Here is a 19,050-nt window from a genome sequence, read left to right as displayed (position 1 = left end):
TCAGTCTGTTCACAACGTCATAGCCAGAGTGATCCTTTTAAAATGTCCTATCATGTTACTCTTCTGCTGAAAATCCTCCTGCAGCTTCCTCTTTTATGTTTTATTTTTTAGACAGTCTCACTCTGTCGCCCAGGCTGGAGTGCAGTGGCGCGGTCTCGGCTCACTGCAAGCTCCGCCTCCCGGGTTCCTGCCATTCTCCTGCCTCAGCCTCCCGAGTAGCTGGGACTACAGGCGCCGCCACTACGCCCGGCTAATTTTTTGTATTTTTGGTAGAGACGGGGTTTCACCGTGTTAGCCAGGATGGTCTCCATCTCCTGGCCTCGTGATCTGCCTGCCTCGGCCTCCCAAAGTGCTGGGGTTACAGGCGTGAGCCATCGCGCCCGGTGCAGCTTCCTCTTCTACTGAGGGTAAAAGCCAAAATACTTAAAATGGTCCGCAGGACACACCCCTTCCCTACAGACCTTTCTGACGTCATTCCTACTTTACTTGGCTCTACCACATTCGCTCCACCACAGTCGCTGTTCTGCAAAGGCTCTTGACACATTCCCTCACCTCAATACTTTACCCCTAGATATCCACATGGCAGACTCCTCCATTTCCTTCAAGTCCTTGCTCACATACTGTGAGGCCTCCTTTCCAGACCACCACCCCATGTGAAATTGTAGCCCCACCAACCACACTCCTCATATCTAGAGTTGCAAGACGAAACACAGGATGGCCAAAGGAAATGTGAATCGCAGACAGACAACAGAGAACGTTTTAGTGTATATGTATGTCCCATGCAATACTGGGGACATACCATTTTTTAGTGTATGTCCCATGCAATACTTGAGATACATATACTCGTGCTAAAACAAGTCATCCATTTATCCAAAATTCAGATTCAACTGGGTGTTCTGTATTTTTATTTGCCAAATCTGTCAACTCACACCATTTACTCTGCTCTCCTCTCAAAACCATTATTACCTGCTAATGTACCATGTTATCTGTCTTCTCCCTGCTAGAATGGGAACTCTTAAGCAGCAGAAAATTGTTGTCTGTTGCGGTCACAGCTTTTCTCTTTGTTCCTAGAACAATGCCTGGCATATAACAGGCATTCAATAAACTAAAGAATGAGCAAGCTAGATGTGGTGACTCACACCTGTAATCCCAGCACTTTGGGAGGCGGAGTCGGGTGGATCACTTGAGGTTAGGAGTTCAAGACCAGCCTCATCAACGTGGTAAAACCCTGTCTCTACTAAAAATACAAAAATTAGCCAGGCATGGTGGTGGGCACCTGTAATCCCAGCTACTTGGGAGACTGAGACAGGAGAATCGCTTGAGCCTAGGAGGCAGAGGTTGCAGCAAGCCCAGATCATGCCAGCCTGGGTGACAAAGCTAGACTTTGTCTCAAAAAACAAAACAATATTCCTAATGTTTCCTCCTAAGAAATTTAAAGCTAAAAGATCCTCCAAACACTCCATTCTAGGAGACTAGTCTACCTTTTATCCCATGACCTACAATGGTCATTTGATTTCCATCTGAATCCACAATTTCTTTCAATATCCTCTACACAAAAGCCCTCCTTGCACTTCTTCTAACCTCTGAATTCCTAAAACCAAGTCATGCTGCTGGAAATAATCTCTCCTTTTTATTCTAATTACCCTTCACCTATGCCTCAAGCACCTTACCACATCTGTCTAGTAGTTGCCCCTTATCCATGAAGGATATGGTCCGAGACCCCCCATGAATGCCTGAACAGTGGATAGTACAAACCCTATATATACACTATGTTTTTTCCTGTACATACACACTTATGATAGTTTAATTTATAAATTAGGCATAGCAAGAGATTAACAAAAATAACGAGAAAAATTATAACAATATACTAAAATAGAAGTTGAGTGAATATGGTCTCCCTGCCTCAAAATATCTTAACTGTACTTCAGGTAACTGAAACCTCCGGAAGTGAAACAGTAGTTGGGGGGTGGGGGTGGGGGTGCTTACCATATTGTTTTTTGTTTTCAACTTTTCATTTCAATGCACAGGAAAAAAACTCAACACTAAATACTAACTACCTAGGTTCAACAAATGTTAACATTTTGCCATATTTTATCTGTCCTTATAGTCTAAATAATGATTCTGGAGAATTTGGGGGAAGGGATGCCCCTCACCTATATGATACATTAAGTATTAAATCAAAGACTGGCTATGTATCATTCCCTATGCTTTCTCATGAGTAGTCTTCTCTCCTGAACTATACTGTTAGTCATGTATTATATTAAGATGTCTGGGTATAACTATAATTCTGTAAACACCAAGTCCCCATATCTGTTTTAGTGCCTAGAACAGATCCAAGGACACAGGAGGTAAGACTTAAGGACTATTTGATAAATTAATGAATAAATTTGCTGGCCGGGCGCGGTGGCTCAAGCCTGTAATCCCAGCACTTTGGAAGGCCGAGACGGGCAGATCATGAGGTCAGGAGATCGAGACCATACTGGCTAACATGGTGAAACCCCGTCTCTACTAAAAAATACAAAAAACTAGCCGGGCAAGGTGGCGGACGCCTGTAGTCCCAGCTACTCGGGAGGTTGAGGCAGGAGAATGGCGTGAACCCGGGAGGCGGAGCTTGCAGTGAGCGGGGATCCGGCCACTGCACTCCAGCCTGGGCGACAGAGCGAGACTCCGTCTCCAAAAAAAAAAAAAAAAAAAAAAAAAAAATGCTGCCAATTCATCCATATACAAAAATTCCTCCAAAATGCAGAGGAAATAACCAACCTTTTAAAACCCAATCGTAAGATAAACATCATCTTGTTATATGAACAGTGCAAGAAAAGGACAAAGTTATCTCTGTAATTCTTTATTAAAAATACTGCTGTACACATAGAGACTGAAAACAGGATTAAAGATGAATAACACAAATTGGGTCATGACATTAGAACTTAACATACTGGTGCTTTTTAGGGAAGTTGCTGACATCCAAATCACAGAACCAAGGTCAAAAGCAAAATACAAAGGTACCCTCAAAAATATTTACAATGAAGTAAATACACTAACAGAATTTAAAACAGGTACAAAACCTGGAAATGACCAATGTTACATGATTTCAACGGTTGTCCTTTCTGTGCTTTTATCTGTCACGACAGGAAGGTGTGGAAAGTTTATATCCTTAATTTGACTACTCTCAAGATATTAAAATCTTTCTATGAATTAAAAAGACTTTTAGACAACCTCTTAAATGGAATTACACTATGGAAAACAGGGCTCCCCCAAAAACACCTAGGCAGAACTGAGAGTTCTTTGAAAACCATTCCCAATAAAAACTAAATGAAAAATAAATATAAAACAAGGCTTAAAAAAATATGCATTACCTGACACCAACCTTTTCTGGCTGACAGTATTTATTCATGAAAACATATCAGCTGTCTACCTTTTATATGCAAACCAAGTCCTGAGGTTAACTAGGGGCTGAAGCAAACTAGCGTTTAGGATGCAAACATTCTTGGATTTGTGATGTAAACTTGCCTTGCAGAGGGAAGTTTGCTGGTCTATACAGAATGAGAAATTCAAGCCCTATTTTAACCCCTGCCCTCTTCAGCTTTCACAAAACATTGGTCCACAAATTAAATTTTCAAAAAGTTCCCAGACCCCAAAACTAAATAGATGATCCCCTTTCATTTTCAAAGAAAACAATATTGGAAAAAATCTCCAGCCCGCTTATAAATTAAGCATTTCATATTTCTTCTAGAATACAAGTAGTTCTTTTTTGTACAAAAGAATTACAATATGATTTGTCAAAAAACATATAAAAAGACAGCTGCTCTTCCTCAAATACATGAGCTAATGATAAAAGACTTTTGTATGTTAATGTCTCCAAGTTCTTGTTCTTTTTACATAAAAAAGAACATTACGGTGGCAAATGTTAATTATCCTTTTAATATTGAACATTATGTTCTTTTAAAATCCATCCAGATCAAATGCAATAATTTTCTTTTTAACTCAACAACTGATGCTACCAAACGTGGACTCAATATACTTGTTAAAACGTGTAAAGCGTGTCTCTAGTCTTCAAAGCTTTCAGGTGAAGAGAGGTGCTTTTTCTTGATGCAAATCTCAAGGCAGAGAAAATCATTTTAAAGCTTATAAAAAGTGAACAGAGAAATACTAAAAACTTCTCTGAAATATACAAATATGTGTAATTATTAAAATTGAAGACAGTAACATCAGTTGCAAGTGCTTGTGAGTCTGTCCTGACCTTTTGAGTTTCCACATTTTCTTCATCGTTGCATGGTGAGCACCCAGTGCTAGTAAAACATTCAGTGCTGGGAAAGGAGATAGAGTCTTCATTACTGATTTTAAGAAAGAAAATTCCTATGTATTTGGCAGTCTTCAGTATCAAAGTATAGGTATTTCATTTACTAGAAATTCCATGAATACCCAAGTTTGGCGACAACTGCATGTCCAAATATTAAGAAAGTTAAGAGGAGGAAAATTCCAAACTTTTGAGATGGACTTATTCAGGAATATCGCACAGAGTGAGTTATTATCAAAAGTACTATTACTTTGGGCTAAGCAGTGACTGCAAAGGCACAGCAGATCGTTATCCCTCCAAATTCAGGCTGTAAAACATCAGAAAGCTCTTGATACCAGACCACTGCTGAGTTTAGTTCATCTTCTGAACAGTGTCTCTGTGTCTGTCTCCAGTGTAAAGGACCATAATAAAGCTGTGGTTTAAAGAGCAGAACTTCATACAAAAAAAAAAAAAAAAGAAAGAAAGAAAAAAAAAAAGCAAACTGGAAAGAACCTAAAGTAATATACTCCTGAACTTTAGGCCTTTAACACAATTTCTTAATTTTCTCCTATTTAAAAAATTTGCATAAATGTAAATGTATCTGACTAGCAGGCAAATGTCTTTTAAAAAGGCTGTAGTTGAATTTGAAGGAAAGAGCTGTACATGCTCCTTCAGTTACTGTTTATCTGATCTTTATTCAGAAAGGATTTAAATCAACTAACAGGGGAACTCATATCCAACAATTCACTGGTATTTTCTTGGTTTGTTCTTACGAACAAAACAAAACAAAAAAATCTCAATTTGAACTAACAGTGGGTGGCATACAGAGAGCTTGCATACAATACTCTTACAAGAATGACGTACTATACTGAACTTCTATGAAATTATTTACCTGGTCCATAATGTTATTCAGGGCAACCCGTCCCAAAAAGAGCAAATTCTGCAACCCTCAATGGCAAAAACGCTGCCCAGCATTGCTTCCCAAAAATGTCCTTGCAAACAGTTTCCCTTAATAAGTATACAATGTGGCAAAAGTTCAAAGATCAGAAAAAGTCTTTAAAAAATTAAAATTAGTGCATATACAAGTGGAAAAAACAAAAGCAGGAACATCATTCACCTGATGGTGCTCCTAAATCTAAAATAAATTCTTCACAGATACAGCCTCCAATGGCAGCCATAGCTCTTGGGTAAGTGAAACATTCTTCCTTTCAAGTAACAGTGTACCTGACTGAAGTGCAAGCAGCTTCGCTCATCTCCTGTTCGTTTCCCAAATGTGAATGAGATGATGAAAAGTTCAGCTGTAGTGCAATTTGCTATTGGTTAAGTTCCTTAGCCATGTCCTGCGTGCTTTTTTAGCCAATACTACAACTGACCATTCGCAGCTGCAATCAGTTCTTGAAAAGTATTTTCAAAGCAGCGCTTTAAGTCACTGTAGGTCACCACGAGTACACTCTTCTCATCTCTGGAAATCAGGCTTATTTTTTCTGGCACACCAGCATCTAGCTGAAACAATATATCCACAAGATACGAATTCATAACATGCAGAAAAGAATTTATCTACATTTGCAGCAAAGATAAATAAAATCTCTAAATTTGTCACATTCCCTTTCAGATATCCATAAGTACTTTACATCATTCACCAGTATGCACATAATTTTCGACTCAGACGTTTTCACACAAACACTGCCCTATGTTTCTAACTATCCCTTCACGTTTAATGTTCGCTTGCATTGTAGTCTACCCAGTTGATGCTCAATAATTTTTCTCCCAATATCTTCCATTTTTGGCATCATGAATTACAATGCAATGAACATACTCATCTACTTAATTTTTTTCTTCTGTAGGAAGTATTTTTTTCCTTAGGAAAAATACTTAGAAGTATAAATATTACTAAAAAAAGTAAAGTATTAAGAAATTGGCCTTTAAAAATTTTTTTAAAAACACAAAAAAATAAAGTAGAAGTGGTTTATAGCTTAGTACATAGAACCAAATTGTTTTCCAAAGCATATCAGACACCGTGAATTTATAAGTTTTTAATACTTTTCCCGCAACCCCACAGCAAATGAGCACCTTGCTATTTAAATTTAGATTTTAACTACTATTATCAAAGTTTTTTTCATACATTTACTTTGATATTTCTGCTTGTGGAAATGCTAGTATATGATCTTTACCCACGACCCTAATGGAATTTGACAGTAATATTCCAGTGAGGTCTTTATAAAGCATAAATACTGACCCTTTGACTGTCCACTGGTCTTGTTACGGTTTTCACTTTGTTATTTTCAATGTACTTTTAAATTTCATTAATTGATACAAAATTAACATATGTTTACAACTCACTGAAGGCTCAAACATCCAAATCATTTACCAGATAATTTCTGTCATTACTTCTAGCAAAATAAGCTTATAAATAAAAATCTTAATTTTCTATAATCAATCTGGCCATCCTTCCAATTTATCACACTCTTTTCAAACTTAGAATATTGTCACACTTCAGATTTGGGGTATTATTTACTACTAGCTAGTTCATGATGTGAAATATAATTTTCTTCAAATTTTCAATTATCCTAATTTCATTATTGATAATTTCATTATTGAATGGTCTTTGATGAATTTAATGAATATTATCCTTCATTAAATGGTCTTTGCTTAAGGCAACTGTCCATGGCTTATTCCATATTATCTACTTGTCAATGTTTGTTCTGGTTCTATGTATTTTTTTTTTTTTTTTTTGAGACGGAGTCTTGCTCTGTCACCCAGGCTGGAGTGCAGTGGCCGGATCTCCGCTCACTGCAAGCTCCGCCTCCCAGGTTCACGCCATTCTCCTGCCTCAGCCTCCCGAGTAGCTGGGACTACAGGCGCCCGCCACCTCGCCCAGCTAGTTTTATGTATTTTTTAGTAGAGACGGGGTTTCACCGGGTTAGCCAGGATGGTCTCAATGTCCTGACCTCGTGATCCGCCCGTCTCGACCTCCCAAAGTGCTGGGATTACAGGCTTGAGCCACCGCGCCCGGCTGGTTCTATGTATTTTTAATTACTGGTGCTCTGATACTATGTTCTAAAATCTGACAGAATTATTTTCTACATACTGCTCTCAAGAAAAGGTTTTTCCCCTAAGAGAAATAAAGGGAAAATAAATATATAACTCATACTGAATTAGTTCAGTGATACATATAGTTTTGTGCAGTCTTATTGCCCAGGCTGGAGTGCAATGGTGCAATCTTGGCTCACTGCAACCTCTGCCTCCTGGGTTCAAGCCATTCTCCTGCCTCAGCCTCCCAAGTAGATGGGATTACAGGCATGCACCACCAATGCCCAGATAATTTTGTATTTTTAGTAGAGATGGGGTTTTTCCACGTTGGCCAGGCTGGTCTCCAACTCTGGACCTCAGGCGATCCGTGTGCCTCAGTCTCCCGAAGTGCTGGGATTAGACAGGCGTGGGCCACCGCGCCTGGCCAGTTTTGTGCAGTCTTAATGTAGGTTATTGACAATACTCCCTATAGAGTTTTACGGAAGTTAAAAGAAGGCAAAGTAGTGCTTAAAAACAAACCATAACATTTTCCCTGAAGGGTTACCACACTGCACATTAATAGTTCTAAATCATGTGCTACAGCAGATATTTTTTCCTGTAGTACTTATAATTTAGGAAAGTTTAGACAAGAGTCAGTAAATGTTTTTATAAAGGGTCAGACAGTAAACGTTTTAGGTTTGGCTTACTGTTTATTTTACAACTCTTTAAAAATGTAAAACTATTCAAGGCTCTCAGGCTATAAAAAAATAGGCCCATAGAATGGATTTGGCCTGCAGGCCATGGCTTGCCAGCTCCTGGTTTATACATAAATCTATACAGAGACTACATTTACTCCTGGAGACCAGTTCTAAACTTCATAATGCCAAGTAATTCATAAGGAAAATGTCTTCTTTCTTTTCTCTGTAATTTTTGTCTTTCTCAACCTTTGCTAAAACACAATGCTGCTGGCCATGGTGGCTCACCGCTATTATCCCAGCACTTTGCGGGTGGGTGGATTGCTTGATCTCAGGAGTTTGGGACCAGTCTACATGGTGAAATCTGTATCTACCAAAAGGACAAAAATTAGCTGGGTGTGGTGGCATGTGCCTGTGGTCCCAGCTATTCAGGAGACTGAGGCAGGAGGGAGGATCACTGCAGCCCTGGGGAGTCAAGGCTGCAGTGAGCCATAATTGCCACTGCACTATAGTCTGGGTGACAGAGCAAAACCCTATCTCCAAAAAAAAAAAAAAAAAAAAAAAGCTCACCTCACCTCTCAAATAAATTTATGATCTATTTTTTAATCTACTTAATTCATCTAATCATCAAATTCACCATTTATAACAGCTGAACCTGCTAGTAACTAATGTCACTAGTATTGTGCTTTTATCATTTACTACTTGATTATAATACCTATAGTTAATAATAAATAATTTGATAACACCCAACATAACTCATAATGATTCAGAAGGGGTTCAATTTTTAAAAAATAAACATAAATTTATTTTTTTGGTTTTTACTACTCATTGTTTTATGTGGCATAACAAAACCACATGTAAACAAAACATTGCATAAAGGAGGGAAGCAGTCATTTTGTAACACTTTATCATAATAAAAAGATCCACAATAAAACATTCTAAAATGATTCATGAAGGCCAGGCGCAGTGGCTCACACCTGTAATCCTACCACTTTGGGAGGCTGAGGCAGGCAGATCACTTGAAGTCAGGAGTTCGTGACCAGCGTAGCCAACATGGCGAAACCTTGTCTGTACTAAAAATACAAAGATTAGCTGCGCGTGGTGATGGGTGCCTGTAATCCCAGCAACTTGAGAGGCTCAGGCAGGAGAATTGCTTGACCCCGGGAGGCGGAGGGTGCAGTGAGCCAAGATCATGCCACTGCACTCCAGCCTGGGCAACAGAGCAGCAAGACTCTGTCTTCCATCGCCCAAAAAAATTATTCATGCAGGTTATTTAAAAAATCCTCCCGCTGTAAAAAGTGTTATTAATAAAATGTCTTACAGGCTACTGTAAGAGTACATCCTGATTTCTTATGTCCCCTAGTATTTGTAGAAGATACAACTCTATACACATTATAGGCAGAATTATGATCTTAAAAATCTAAATACAAATTACCTTGTTAAGACAAGAAATGATATGACTGAGGTCAATCCAGGGAGCACCCGCTTCTGTCACCTGATGAAAAAGATGATCCCTAAAGAGTTTCAACAGATAACGGTCCCCGGTCTCTGACCAAGTTGGATCCTTCTGAAACCTGGGGGAAATTAACATTTTACCTCAGTAACTCATGCTGTATGCTCTGTGGCCATATGTCTATTTTTTAGACTCCAAACCAGTTTAATTTTATTTTTTTCCCAATAAATAAAAAATTGGGAGGGAGTCTGGTACAGTGTTTTTAAAAAACAATCTGACTGAACTAGTAAGTAGATGAATTCCAGTTTTCAGTTAGCAACTGTCAGGGGGAAATTATCCCTTACGCATTCCTATTTTATACGACCTCTTTATTTCAGCCCCCACTATTAGATAAAATGAAAAAGATAAAAATGTCTTAAATCTTCTTTTCTTCCTCCCACTCTGTAGGTTACAGAATACAGAGAGGTCAGATACACCTTCTACTTCACCAATATGTATAAAATAGAAAAATGTTTAGCAAACAAAAAGGAAGTAAATATCAGTTTCCTACCATTCCACGTGAAAGCAAGCTGTAAAGAAGCAGATGACCACTGTGAGTTTTCAGTGACCTTAGGAATTTACAGTCTAATAGGAAACAGACGTTATTCAAATAATCAAAGAAAGCTGTAACTGCATATTTACATAATGCTCCTAAAAGGGATATGACATAAAAACAGAAACATGAGTTCTTCTAGCGGGACAAGGAAGGTTTTCCAGAGGAAGTAGCGGCTGCCCTTCCCAGAAGAGGGATGCTCCTTCGTCAGAGATAGGTATTTGCATGGAGCACTGAAGAAACTTAAGGAAGGTCATGTGTCTGAATGGGTTGGGGGAGAAAAGAGCCAAAAAGAAGAAGACAGAGTGAGGGCAAGGAAAGCGACAGAGTGAAGACAAGAACAAAGAATGGGGCATGAGGACAGAAAATTAAGTAAAAGGCAGATTCCAGACCAGGATGAGAAGTAGGTAGGGATCAGACTACACAGCTTAGGTCATGTTTTAAAACTGGGTCTTTATTCTAAGAACCAGAGGAGAAGCTCACCATATGGTTTTAGCACAATCATATATATATGTTTTGCAAAGGTCACTCCAAGGACTTCCAATTAAAATGAAGACTAAATACCCATTTATCTCTGCTCCCTTTCAACAGCCCATCAAATTGACAGTAAATGTCTAAAAAAGGATATAAACACAAGGACAAAGGGATCAGAAAAAGCAACAACAGTGAACAAGAGATAATCATGAACATCTGGAATGCAGAGGCAGATAGGTAAGTGGGATGACTTAGTAGACCTGACAAAACTGAACCCTAATTCTACAGGGGATGTGGGAAGAGGGTGCCCACAGGAAGCAAGCCACCCACACTGGCATAGCTCAGAAACTGAAGCCACAAAGGACTACTAAAAGTGCAAGTTTGGACTAAGGATGAAAATAGGAGAATTGAGAAAAGGTTCTATAAACAGCAAACAGATAACCCATCTCTTAACCCCACCCCCACCTCTGTCTGGCAAAAATCTGGAGGTTTTACTTTCTAAAAAGGGTGAATGAGAGAAGCTCGAGCCTCAGGGATGCCAAGCAAACCAGAAGGTGAAGAGCTGAGGAGTGCTGGATGACACCCTATTGAACAAATGCTTTCCCTCTGTGTGGTTCCCAAACCTGGCTTGTCAGGCTTATATCACAGACAGCAGAGGTTGGAAGATTCTTTTCAGGGGATGCTGACCTGTCCAAGACAAATGACAATACTTGAGAGTCTACCAAACACAAACCAAAAATCATGTATAACAACATCACACTGCTTTATCATACAGAAAGGTTCAACATTCTATAATCCCTGCACTCACACAGGCTTCCCATTGGCTTTTTAGGACCTTATTTTTAATACGAACAGGCAGCTAAGTATCAGAAATCTTTTGAGGAGGAAACAAAACAAAACAAAACAAAATAAAGCAAACTCTTGATTCCTATGAGATACTGTAGGGAAAACAGAACAAAACTTAAAACTAAGACAAACACCAACCACCAGTAAAAATCTATTAATTGATGGCCTCAGAAAAACAAGAATTAGATGGTACAAGACAAATATTCAGAAAACAGAATTGTTCTTGGAAAATAAAAATATGATAGCAGAAATTTAAAAATTCAAAGAATTAGAAAAAAACCTTTAATTTTAGAAAAATATAATTGAGATAACTGCCCAGAAAGTAGGACAAAAGAAATTAGAGATATAAAATAGAAGAGAATATTTGAAAATCAATTGCAAAGGTCTAACATCTGAGCGATGAGAATTCCAGGAAAAGAAGTTATTAAAGAAACAATGAAGACCATGTCCCAGGACTGAAGGACGTTAAGTTTCCAAGATTAAATGGGTTCACACCTGTTAATCCATCATTATGACTCAAAACCCACACCAAGGAACATCACTGTGAATTTCTGAACATCAGTCACAAACAAAAAACAAAAAACAAAAAAAAACACCAAAAGGAGGAAAGAAAAGATTTATAAAGAAAATGGCTTTGAATCTGCCTGGAAGTTAAAAGGAACAATGCTTCAAATTCTGAACTATCATCACTATTATTTATCTATGTACCGAAAGTACCCACTAACACAATCACTCAAGAGAAATTAGAAGTATAGAAACTGGGAAGGAAGCTATCATTATTTGCAGATGATATAATTAAACACCTGGGAAACTCGAAGAGAATCTACTGAAAACGACCCAAACAGTAAGGTATTAGAGCATAAAATTTAAAGAAATCAAGAATTCTCATATACACAAACAACAAGAAGACACAATGGGGGAAATTTTCTCATTTATAATAGCAACAAGATGAAATACCTAAGAACACACACTCAGTATGCTATAACTATATAAAAAACAACTTAAATACTACTGAAGAATACAAAAGTAGACATCAACAACTAGAATGACATACCATGATCTTGGATAAGATGACTCAACATCTAAAACCACAAATGTTCCCAGAGTTTAAACATGACAAACAGGCTATCTTCCCTATTAAGAAACCATCAGGTTTATTGGTTTTTTTTTTTTTTTTAACTAAAGAAGCTGATTCTAGAATTTGTACAGAAAATCAAATAGTATTAGGAAAATAACAAAGTGGTGCCCAATAAATGGAGATAGGAAACAATACTGCTAGATTTCAAAATTCAATTTCATGATTGAATTAAAATAGTATGGGAGAGGCGTGGCTTCAAACCAGTGGGGAAAAGCTAGATTGTTCAACTATTCAATAAATAGCTTTTGGACTACTAGGTAGTCTTGGCGACAAGGGGAGATGGACTTACACCTTACGCCTGATATAATTTCTAACTACATAAAACATTTTTAATATGAAGAAATGAAACCACAAATGTTCTGGAAAAAAACATGAAATAGTTCCCTCGTCATCTTCGAGTAGAAAGAGGCTTTCTAACTATGATTCAAAATCCAGAAGCATATAATAAATTTGGTCAATTACAGTACATACACAAATGTCTCCAAGGGTGGGAAATGAGCAGTTAAAAAAAAATCACAAAAAGAGTGAATCTCTTTAGCTCTTATATATCAATAAGAAAGACAAACAATCCAACTGAAAATAAAGATGGGCAAAGGATACGAATTGAACAGGACAGAAGAATGGATCAATAGCACAAAAGAGATACTCAAACATGCTCGTTAAGAGTAAATAGAACATAAAACTGCATTTAAATTCAATTTCTCACCTACAAGGTTGACTACAATCTAAGGGTTTGAAAAGAGTATTTTGGTGAGGCAGTCTCATGAATTACACACAGGTAAACTATTCTCCAATAGTTACGAAATTATTGTGACGTACCGACTGACCTAGCAATCACAATTGGCCCATATGTACATATATATAAGATTAAGTATGCACAAGTTAGTCCCTACAGTATCGCCCACCCTAGCAAAGGGCTGAAAACAGCCCAAATGCCCACCCATAAGGAACTGGGGAAATATACTATAATATATCCGCAGGATATACTACTATCAGGCCATAAAGTGTGAGGAGACACACAGCACAGTGGATAGGAGCACACACTCTGGAACCATACTGTCTAGACTAGAGTCCTGGATCATATACTTATTAATTATGCAATCTTCGTTTAAGTTATTTCACCTCTCTATGCTGCAGTTACTCTGTTAAATAGGAATAGCAATGGTAACTCCATCACAGGGTTGTTATGAGGAATAAGTTAGGTCCTATTTGTAAACTATTTTGAATAGTGCTTGGCATATACTAAACATATATAAAGATTTCTAAAATACACAGTTATGACAAAATATACTGTATATGGTTTACAATTTTTATATCTTTAAAGAGGGAGGGGATAAGAATATATAGTTGTATTTGTAACTCTGGAATAATACAGAAGAAACTAAAAATATAGACAGATGGGGGCAACTGGGAATAGATATTGGGGATGTCAGGTATGAAAGAGAGACTTCTACAGTTTTCACTGCAAACTTTTCCTACTTTTTACTTTATTCATAGACAATCTATTTTAAAAATTTAATTAATAAGAATAATTTTCTGGCTGGACGCAGTGGCTCATGCCTGTAATCCTAGCACTTTGGGAGGCAGACGCAGGTGGATCACCTGAGGTCAGAAGTTCAAGACCAGCCTGGACAACACGGTGAAACCCCGTCTCTACCAAAAATACAAAAATTAGCTGGGCATCGTGGTGTGCGCCTGTAATCCCAGCTACACAGGAAGCTCAGGCAGGAGAATCGCTTGAACCTGGGAGGCGGAGGTTGCAGAGAGCCGAGATCGCCCCATTGCACTCCAGCCTGGGGGATACAGAGAGATTTCCTCTCAAAAAAAAAAAAAGGATAACATTTCCTGAGGACAATCTAGAATTTTATATGCACTCACAGTATCAATAATGTGTGAAAGTAGAATAATGCCATTTTCAAATTTGCAAGACTAAACTCACCTTTTTCAGGAAGCTACAAAGACATGCTCCACAAAGTCCAAAAAAAATAAAAAAATAAAGAAAAAAAGCAAGAAACCAGGGTATCCAACACAGAGAGATAATGAGAATTCCCAGATAATAGCGAAGGGAAGTTCTAGTTCGAAAGTGTAAGCATGTGCAGGCCTAAAGCGCAACCAGCCCAGATAGGAACAGGAAGGGTGGAAGATCTACAGCCAGTTCTCTAGGTGGGAGGGAAAAAAAGGAACTGATACATTATCTATTTTTGACCATATGGAAAGGTGTTTTGTAACACTAAATACAGAATTCAACTCGTGTGCATGTGTGTGTGTGTGTGTGCACATGTGCACATGTGTAGGGAAGAGGATGAGTCATTACCTGAATTATAGATTGGGGGAGAAATCAAGAATAGAACTATAAACATAACACTTTAAAGTAAAGAGATAAACGCTAGAAGAAACAGCCAAAAGAGTTTATTAAAAATGGTTTAACATGTATTATGTTCTCTTCATTTAGAAAAATTATTAGGGAAAACATTAAATGAGTCTTTTGACTTAGAAGAAAAGCAAATGGACTTCAATTTCATGGTTTTAAAAAAAAATCCCTCAAGTAGTAGTATTTATCTCTCACCTATCTCTATTAACAAATCAAACATTCCTGAAATGTAACTTACACTACAGTCATAATAATTGCAAATTCTATTCTACCTGTCTTTGACAGTTATGTAATACAAACATCAACTCTGCTTATGTATATATGGTTAACATTAACTTACAAATGAGGTGGAACTAAGTGACAAATAGTGTAAAAGGTAATGCCTTTCCAATGCCACTGATACGATGGCTAAAAAAAGTGTACTTCAGGCCAAGCGTGGGACTCACGCCTGTAATCCCAGCACTTTGGGAGGCCAAGGTGGGTGGATTACCTGAGGTCAGGAGTTCAAGACCATCCTGATCAACATGGGGAAACCCCATCTCTACTAAAAATACAAAACTTAGCTGGGTATGGTGGCGTGCACCTGTAGTCCCAGCTACTCGGGAGGCTGAGGCAGAAGAATCGCTTGAACGCGGGAGGCAGAGGTTGCAGTCAGCCGAGATTGTGCCATTGCACTCCAGCCTGGCGACAGAGGGAGACTCTGTCTCAAAAAAAAAAAAAAAAAAAAAAAAAAAGTGTACTTTAATAGAAGGTGAGAGGCATGCAAAAATTAGACATTTCTCAAGTATTTAAACTGACCAGGGTAAACTGATATGAAACTTCTTCCTCAAAATGAAGATAGGGTAGAGGTAGTATTAGTCATAAAATGTGCCCTCACGTGCAAACCACAAGAGATTTCTAATGCAGCATATTTTCTGTAAGTATACATGTGTGTAAAATTCATAAGGACAGCCACACCTAGGCTGTTGCAAAAATAGCACCTTAACAGCTAACACAACCTTAAGGTCACTTCACGTAAGAATTTTCTCTCTTCCCAAATAAAACCAGGCATACTTATTCTTATTATGCAAAATAGTGCTCTTGATTAAAAATATATTGTAAAATACTGTAAATCCTTACTCCGGCCTCTCATTGATTGTTCCCAATTTTGCTAGGAGCCTAAACAGTCTTCCATTTTGAACCTCCTATAAAACATTTTAAAAAGAGAAAAATGTTAATGTTCCAGATAACTGAACATAAAAGCCAAAATTTTCAAAAACTGGTAACCTGTACCAATATTACCTTTAAACGATAAATCCTAACACCCCCACCTTTTGGTTATACTTTTAAACAAACAATATGTCCATTGCATTTCATAATGGTACTCAAGAAGATTATGGTACTGTCCATAGGAATTGGAAAAGTAACTCACATGAAAAACCAAGATTTTTGTCACATGACTGTAGCTAAGCCATGAATGAAAAGAACAGTGTCCAGAGGACATAAGAAATTAAAATACCACACATTCAGAGCCGACAAAAATATCTGCAATCTTAGCAAATAAGGCATTATATTGAGTACAATGATTATTTTGTGTATATTTATATACACAGATGCAAGTTGAGTGTACATTCTTTTAATTACACTCTTTACTGGCCAGGCGCGGTGGCTCACGCCTGTAATCCCAGCACTTTGGGAGGCTGAGGCAGGCGGATCACTTGAGCTCAGGAGCTGGAGACCAGCCTGGTCAACATGGTGAAACCCTGCCTCTACAAAAAATACAAACATTAGCTGGGTGTGGTGGTGTGCACCTGTAATCCCAGCTACTTGGGAGGCTGAGGCAGGAGAATCACTTGAACCCGGGAGGTGGAGGTTGCAGTGAGCCGAAATAGCACCACTGCACTCCAGCCTGGGTGACAAAGCAAGACTCTGTCTCAAAAAAAAGAACAACAAAAAAGTTACACTCTTTACCTTTGCAAGGTCTTCCTCTATGACATCATTTCTCATTTGAGCAGCATCCAATTGAGTATAAAATCGAGCACCAATCATGGGCATGATGTCATTTACACTTCGCATCCTGTTTTGGTCAGTCAACAAATACCTACCCAAGATAAAAGAGGAATTACTTGAATGTCCAACACGCAATTTAAAAAACAAGATAACCCACAAACACATAACTGTTTCAGCGGCCATCATCTTAGCACATAAAATTTTGAAAACATTTTAATTCATGCAAGTCAAGCTCATTCTTAAAGCTTAAATATTACATTTCATTCCTCTGGAAAATTGTAAGAGCCAATGGAGAAACAGTAAACATGTCTCTTCTCTACATTTTCACTACTATGGAAATGAGAAAGAAAAGTGAAGTAGGGTTTCACTTACCCATTTCTATTCTCAAACCCTCCTTTACAAAAGTGCTAGATGAAAAGAGTGTTACAGGTCAGGTGCAGTGGTTCACACTTGTAATCCCAGCACTTTGGGAGGCCAAGGCAGGTAGATCACTTGAGGTCAGGAGTTTAAGACTAGCCTGGCCAACATGGCGAAACCCTGTCTCTACTAAAAACACAAAATTAGCTGGGCATAGCGGCAGGCGCCTGTAGTCCCAGCTACTCAGGAGGCTGAGGCAGGAGAATCAGTTTAACCCGGGAGGCAGAGGTTGCAGTGAGCCGAGATGGCACCAATGCACTCCAGCCTGGGCAACAAAGCGAAACTCCATCTCAAAAAAAAAAAAAAAAAGGAAACAAACAAAAAACAAAAATAAATTAAGAAAAAGAAAAGTTTTGTGTGTGTGTGTGTGTGTGTGTGTGTGTGTGTGTGTGTGTGTGTGTGACAGAGTCTTGTTCTATTGCCAGGCTGGAGTGCAGCAGCGTGATCTCGGCTCACTGCAACATCTGCCTCCCAAGTTCAAGCGATTCTCCTGCCTCAGCCTCCTGAGTAGCTGGGACTACAGGCCCGCGCCACCAAGCCCAGCTAATTTTTGTATTTTTAGTAGAGACGGGGTTTCACCATGTTGGCCAGGATGGTCTCGATCTCTTGACCTCATGATCTGCCTGCCTTGGCCTCCCAAAGCACTGGGACTACAGGCATGAGCCACCGCACCCAGCCAAAAAAGGAAAGATTTTTTAGAAACTTTTTTGAGAGGACTAAAAGGGGTGGGTGAGGGGTGTGGAGCTTTTCCTGTTGCTCTTCAAAGATTAATTTTCAAAACTAAAACTGGGTTTTCAATTTTGCTAAATTGAATGAGCCTAACTTTTTAAGAAGCTGTCCTCTGCTCTAAAACTTAATTTACAAGGTATCATGACATACTCATTTCTGAGAAATGCAGTAACACACAGCAGAAGGAACCAGCTAAATTTCTTCTATCATTAGAACAGTGGAAGAAAATACTACATATTTCAAGGGTTACCCTGTTAGAACACAAAGATTCTCAATCATCTATTGCCGCTTATTCTATAGGTAAGCCATTCTTGCCCTTTCTCATGAAAGCAGTCTCCTACTCCTTCACTCTTCTGCTTATAATTCTCTTATTTTCTTCATAGGTCTTATCACTACCTGAAAATATCTCACTGGCTTTTATGTTTATTTACTCTTTATTCCCATTAGGGTATAAGCTCCAGGAGACGGGAATTTTGTTCACCTCATTCAAAGTATCCTGTATTTGGCATATAGTAGTCATTCTTTTTTTGGATAAATGAATAGTTACACCCATGTGAATAAACTACATCTTAGCAATTCATCTGTAATTATGGACATATTTGTACCCTGCTAATCATATTTAATGTTACTACAGGCTATGTGACTTTGGCAAGTTATTTGATCTCTGTGGCTCAGTTTTGTATCTCTAAAATGGGACTAATAATGGTACCTAATTTATAGGGTTATTGGGAGAATTAAAAAAATTAATTCCCATCAAGCAGTTTGAAAGGGCCTGATACATGGTTTAATCACTCCATCAATTTTAGTTTGTGGTTATTATTAAAGTATGGCCTTTTTGTTTATCCTTTTTTTATTAAAGAAAATTTCAAACATTTATAATACTAGAATAGTAATGTAATGAATCTCCATGTATCATCACCCAGTTTCAATAATTATTAACATATGGCTAATTGATTATTTTTATGTCCTCTATCCCCACTTTTTTAAAAAGGAAAATTTAGAGATTATAACCTGAAATTATTTGAGGCATCCTAGGTATTTGCAAACTAAGGCTAGGAATCACT

At 38.2% G+C, this 19,050-nt stretch overlaps 1 protein-coding gene across 4 annotated transcripts in view; it reads right to left on the bottom strand.

Annotated features, from left to right (window-relative positions):
• Positions 1 to 2,826: 2,826 nt before the first annotated feature.
• The window catches only part of PAN3 (poly(A) specific ribonuclease subunit PAN3), a 157,430-nt gene continuing 141,206 nt past the window's right edge, over positions 2,827 to 19,050 (bottom strand). For 2 of the 4 annotated variants that reach the window (XM_030922461.1, XM_030922462.1), the window contains exons 16-19: positions 16,802 to 16,931; positions 15,971 to 16,035; positions 9,413 to 9,551; positions 2,827 to 5,776 (exon numbers count right to left, since the gene is read on the bottom strand). In XM_030922461.1, coding sequence (XP_030778321.1) covers positions 5,636 to 5,776; positions 9,413 to 9,551; positions 15,971 to 16,035; positions 16,802 to 16,931 — 475 coding nt within the window. In that variant the 3' untranslated portion in view covers positions 2,827 to 5,635. The remainder of the gene's footprint in view (positions 5,777 to 9,412; positions 9,552 to 15,970; positions 16,036 to 16,801; positions 16,932 to 19,050) is intronic. The other 2 variants (XM_030922463.1, XR_004054774.1) reach the window with 2 other exon arrangements.

Source organism: Rhinopithecus roxellana, chromosome 18 (genome assembly GCF_007565055.1).
Source record: "Rhinopithecus roxellana isolate Shanxi Qingling chromosome 18, ASM756505v1, whole genome shotgun sequence".
In the NCBI taxonomy this organism is placed as follows: domain Eukaryota; kingdom Metazoa; phylum Chordata; class Mammalia; order Primates; family Cercopithecidae; genus Rhinopithecus; species Rhinopithecus roxellana.
Note: the sequence above shows the minus strand (reverse complement) of the source record. Positions and strands in the feature narration are given on the sequence as shown.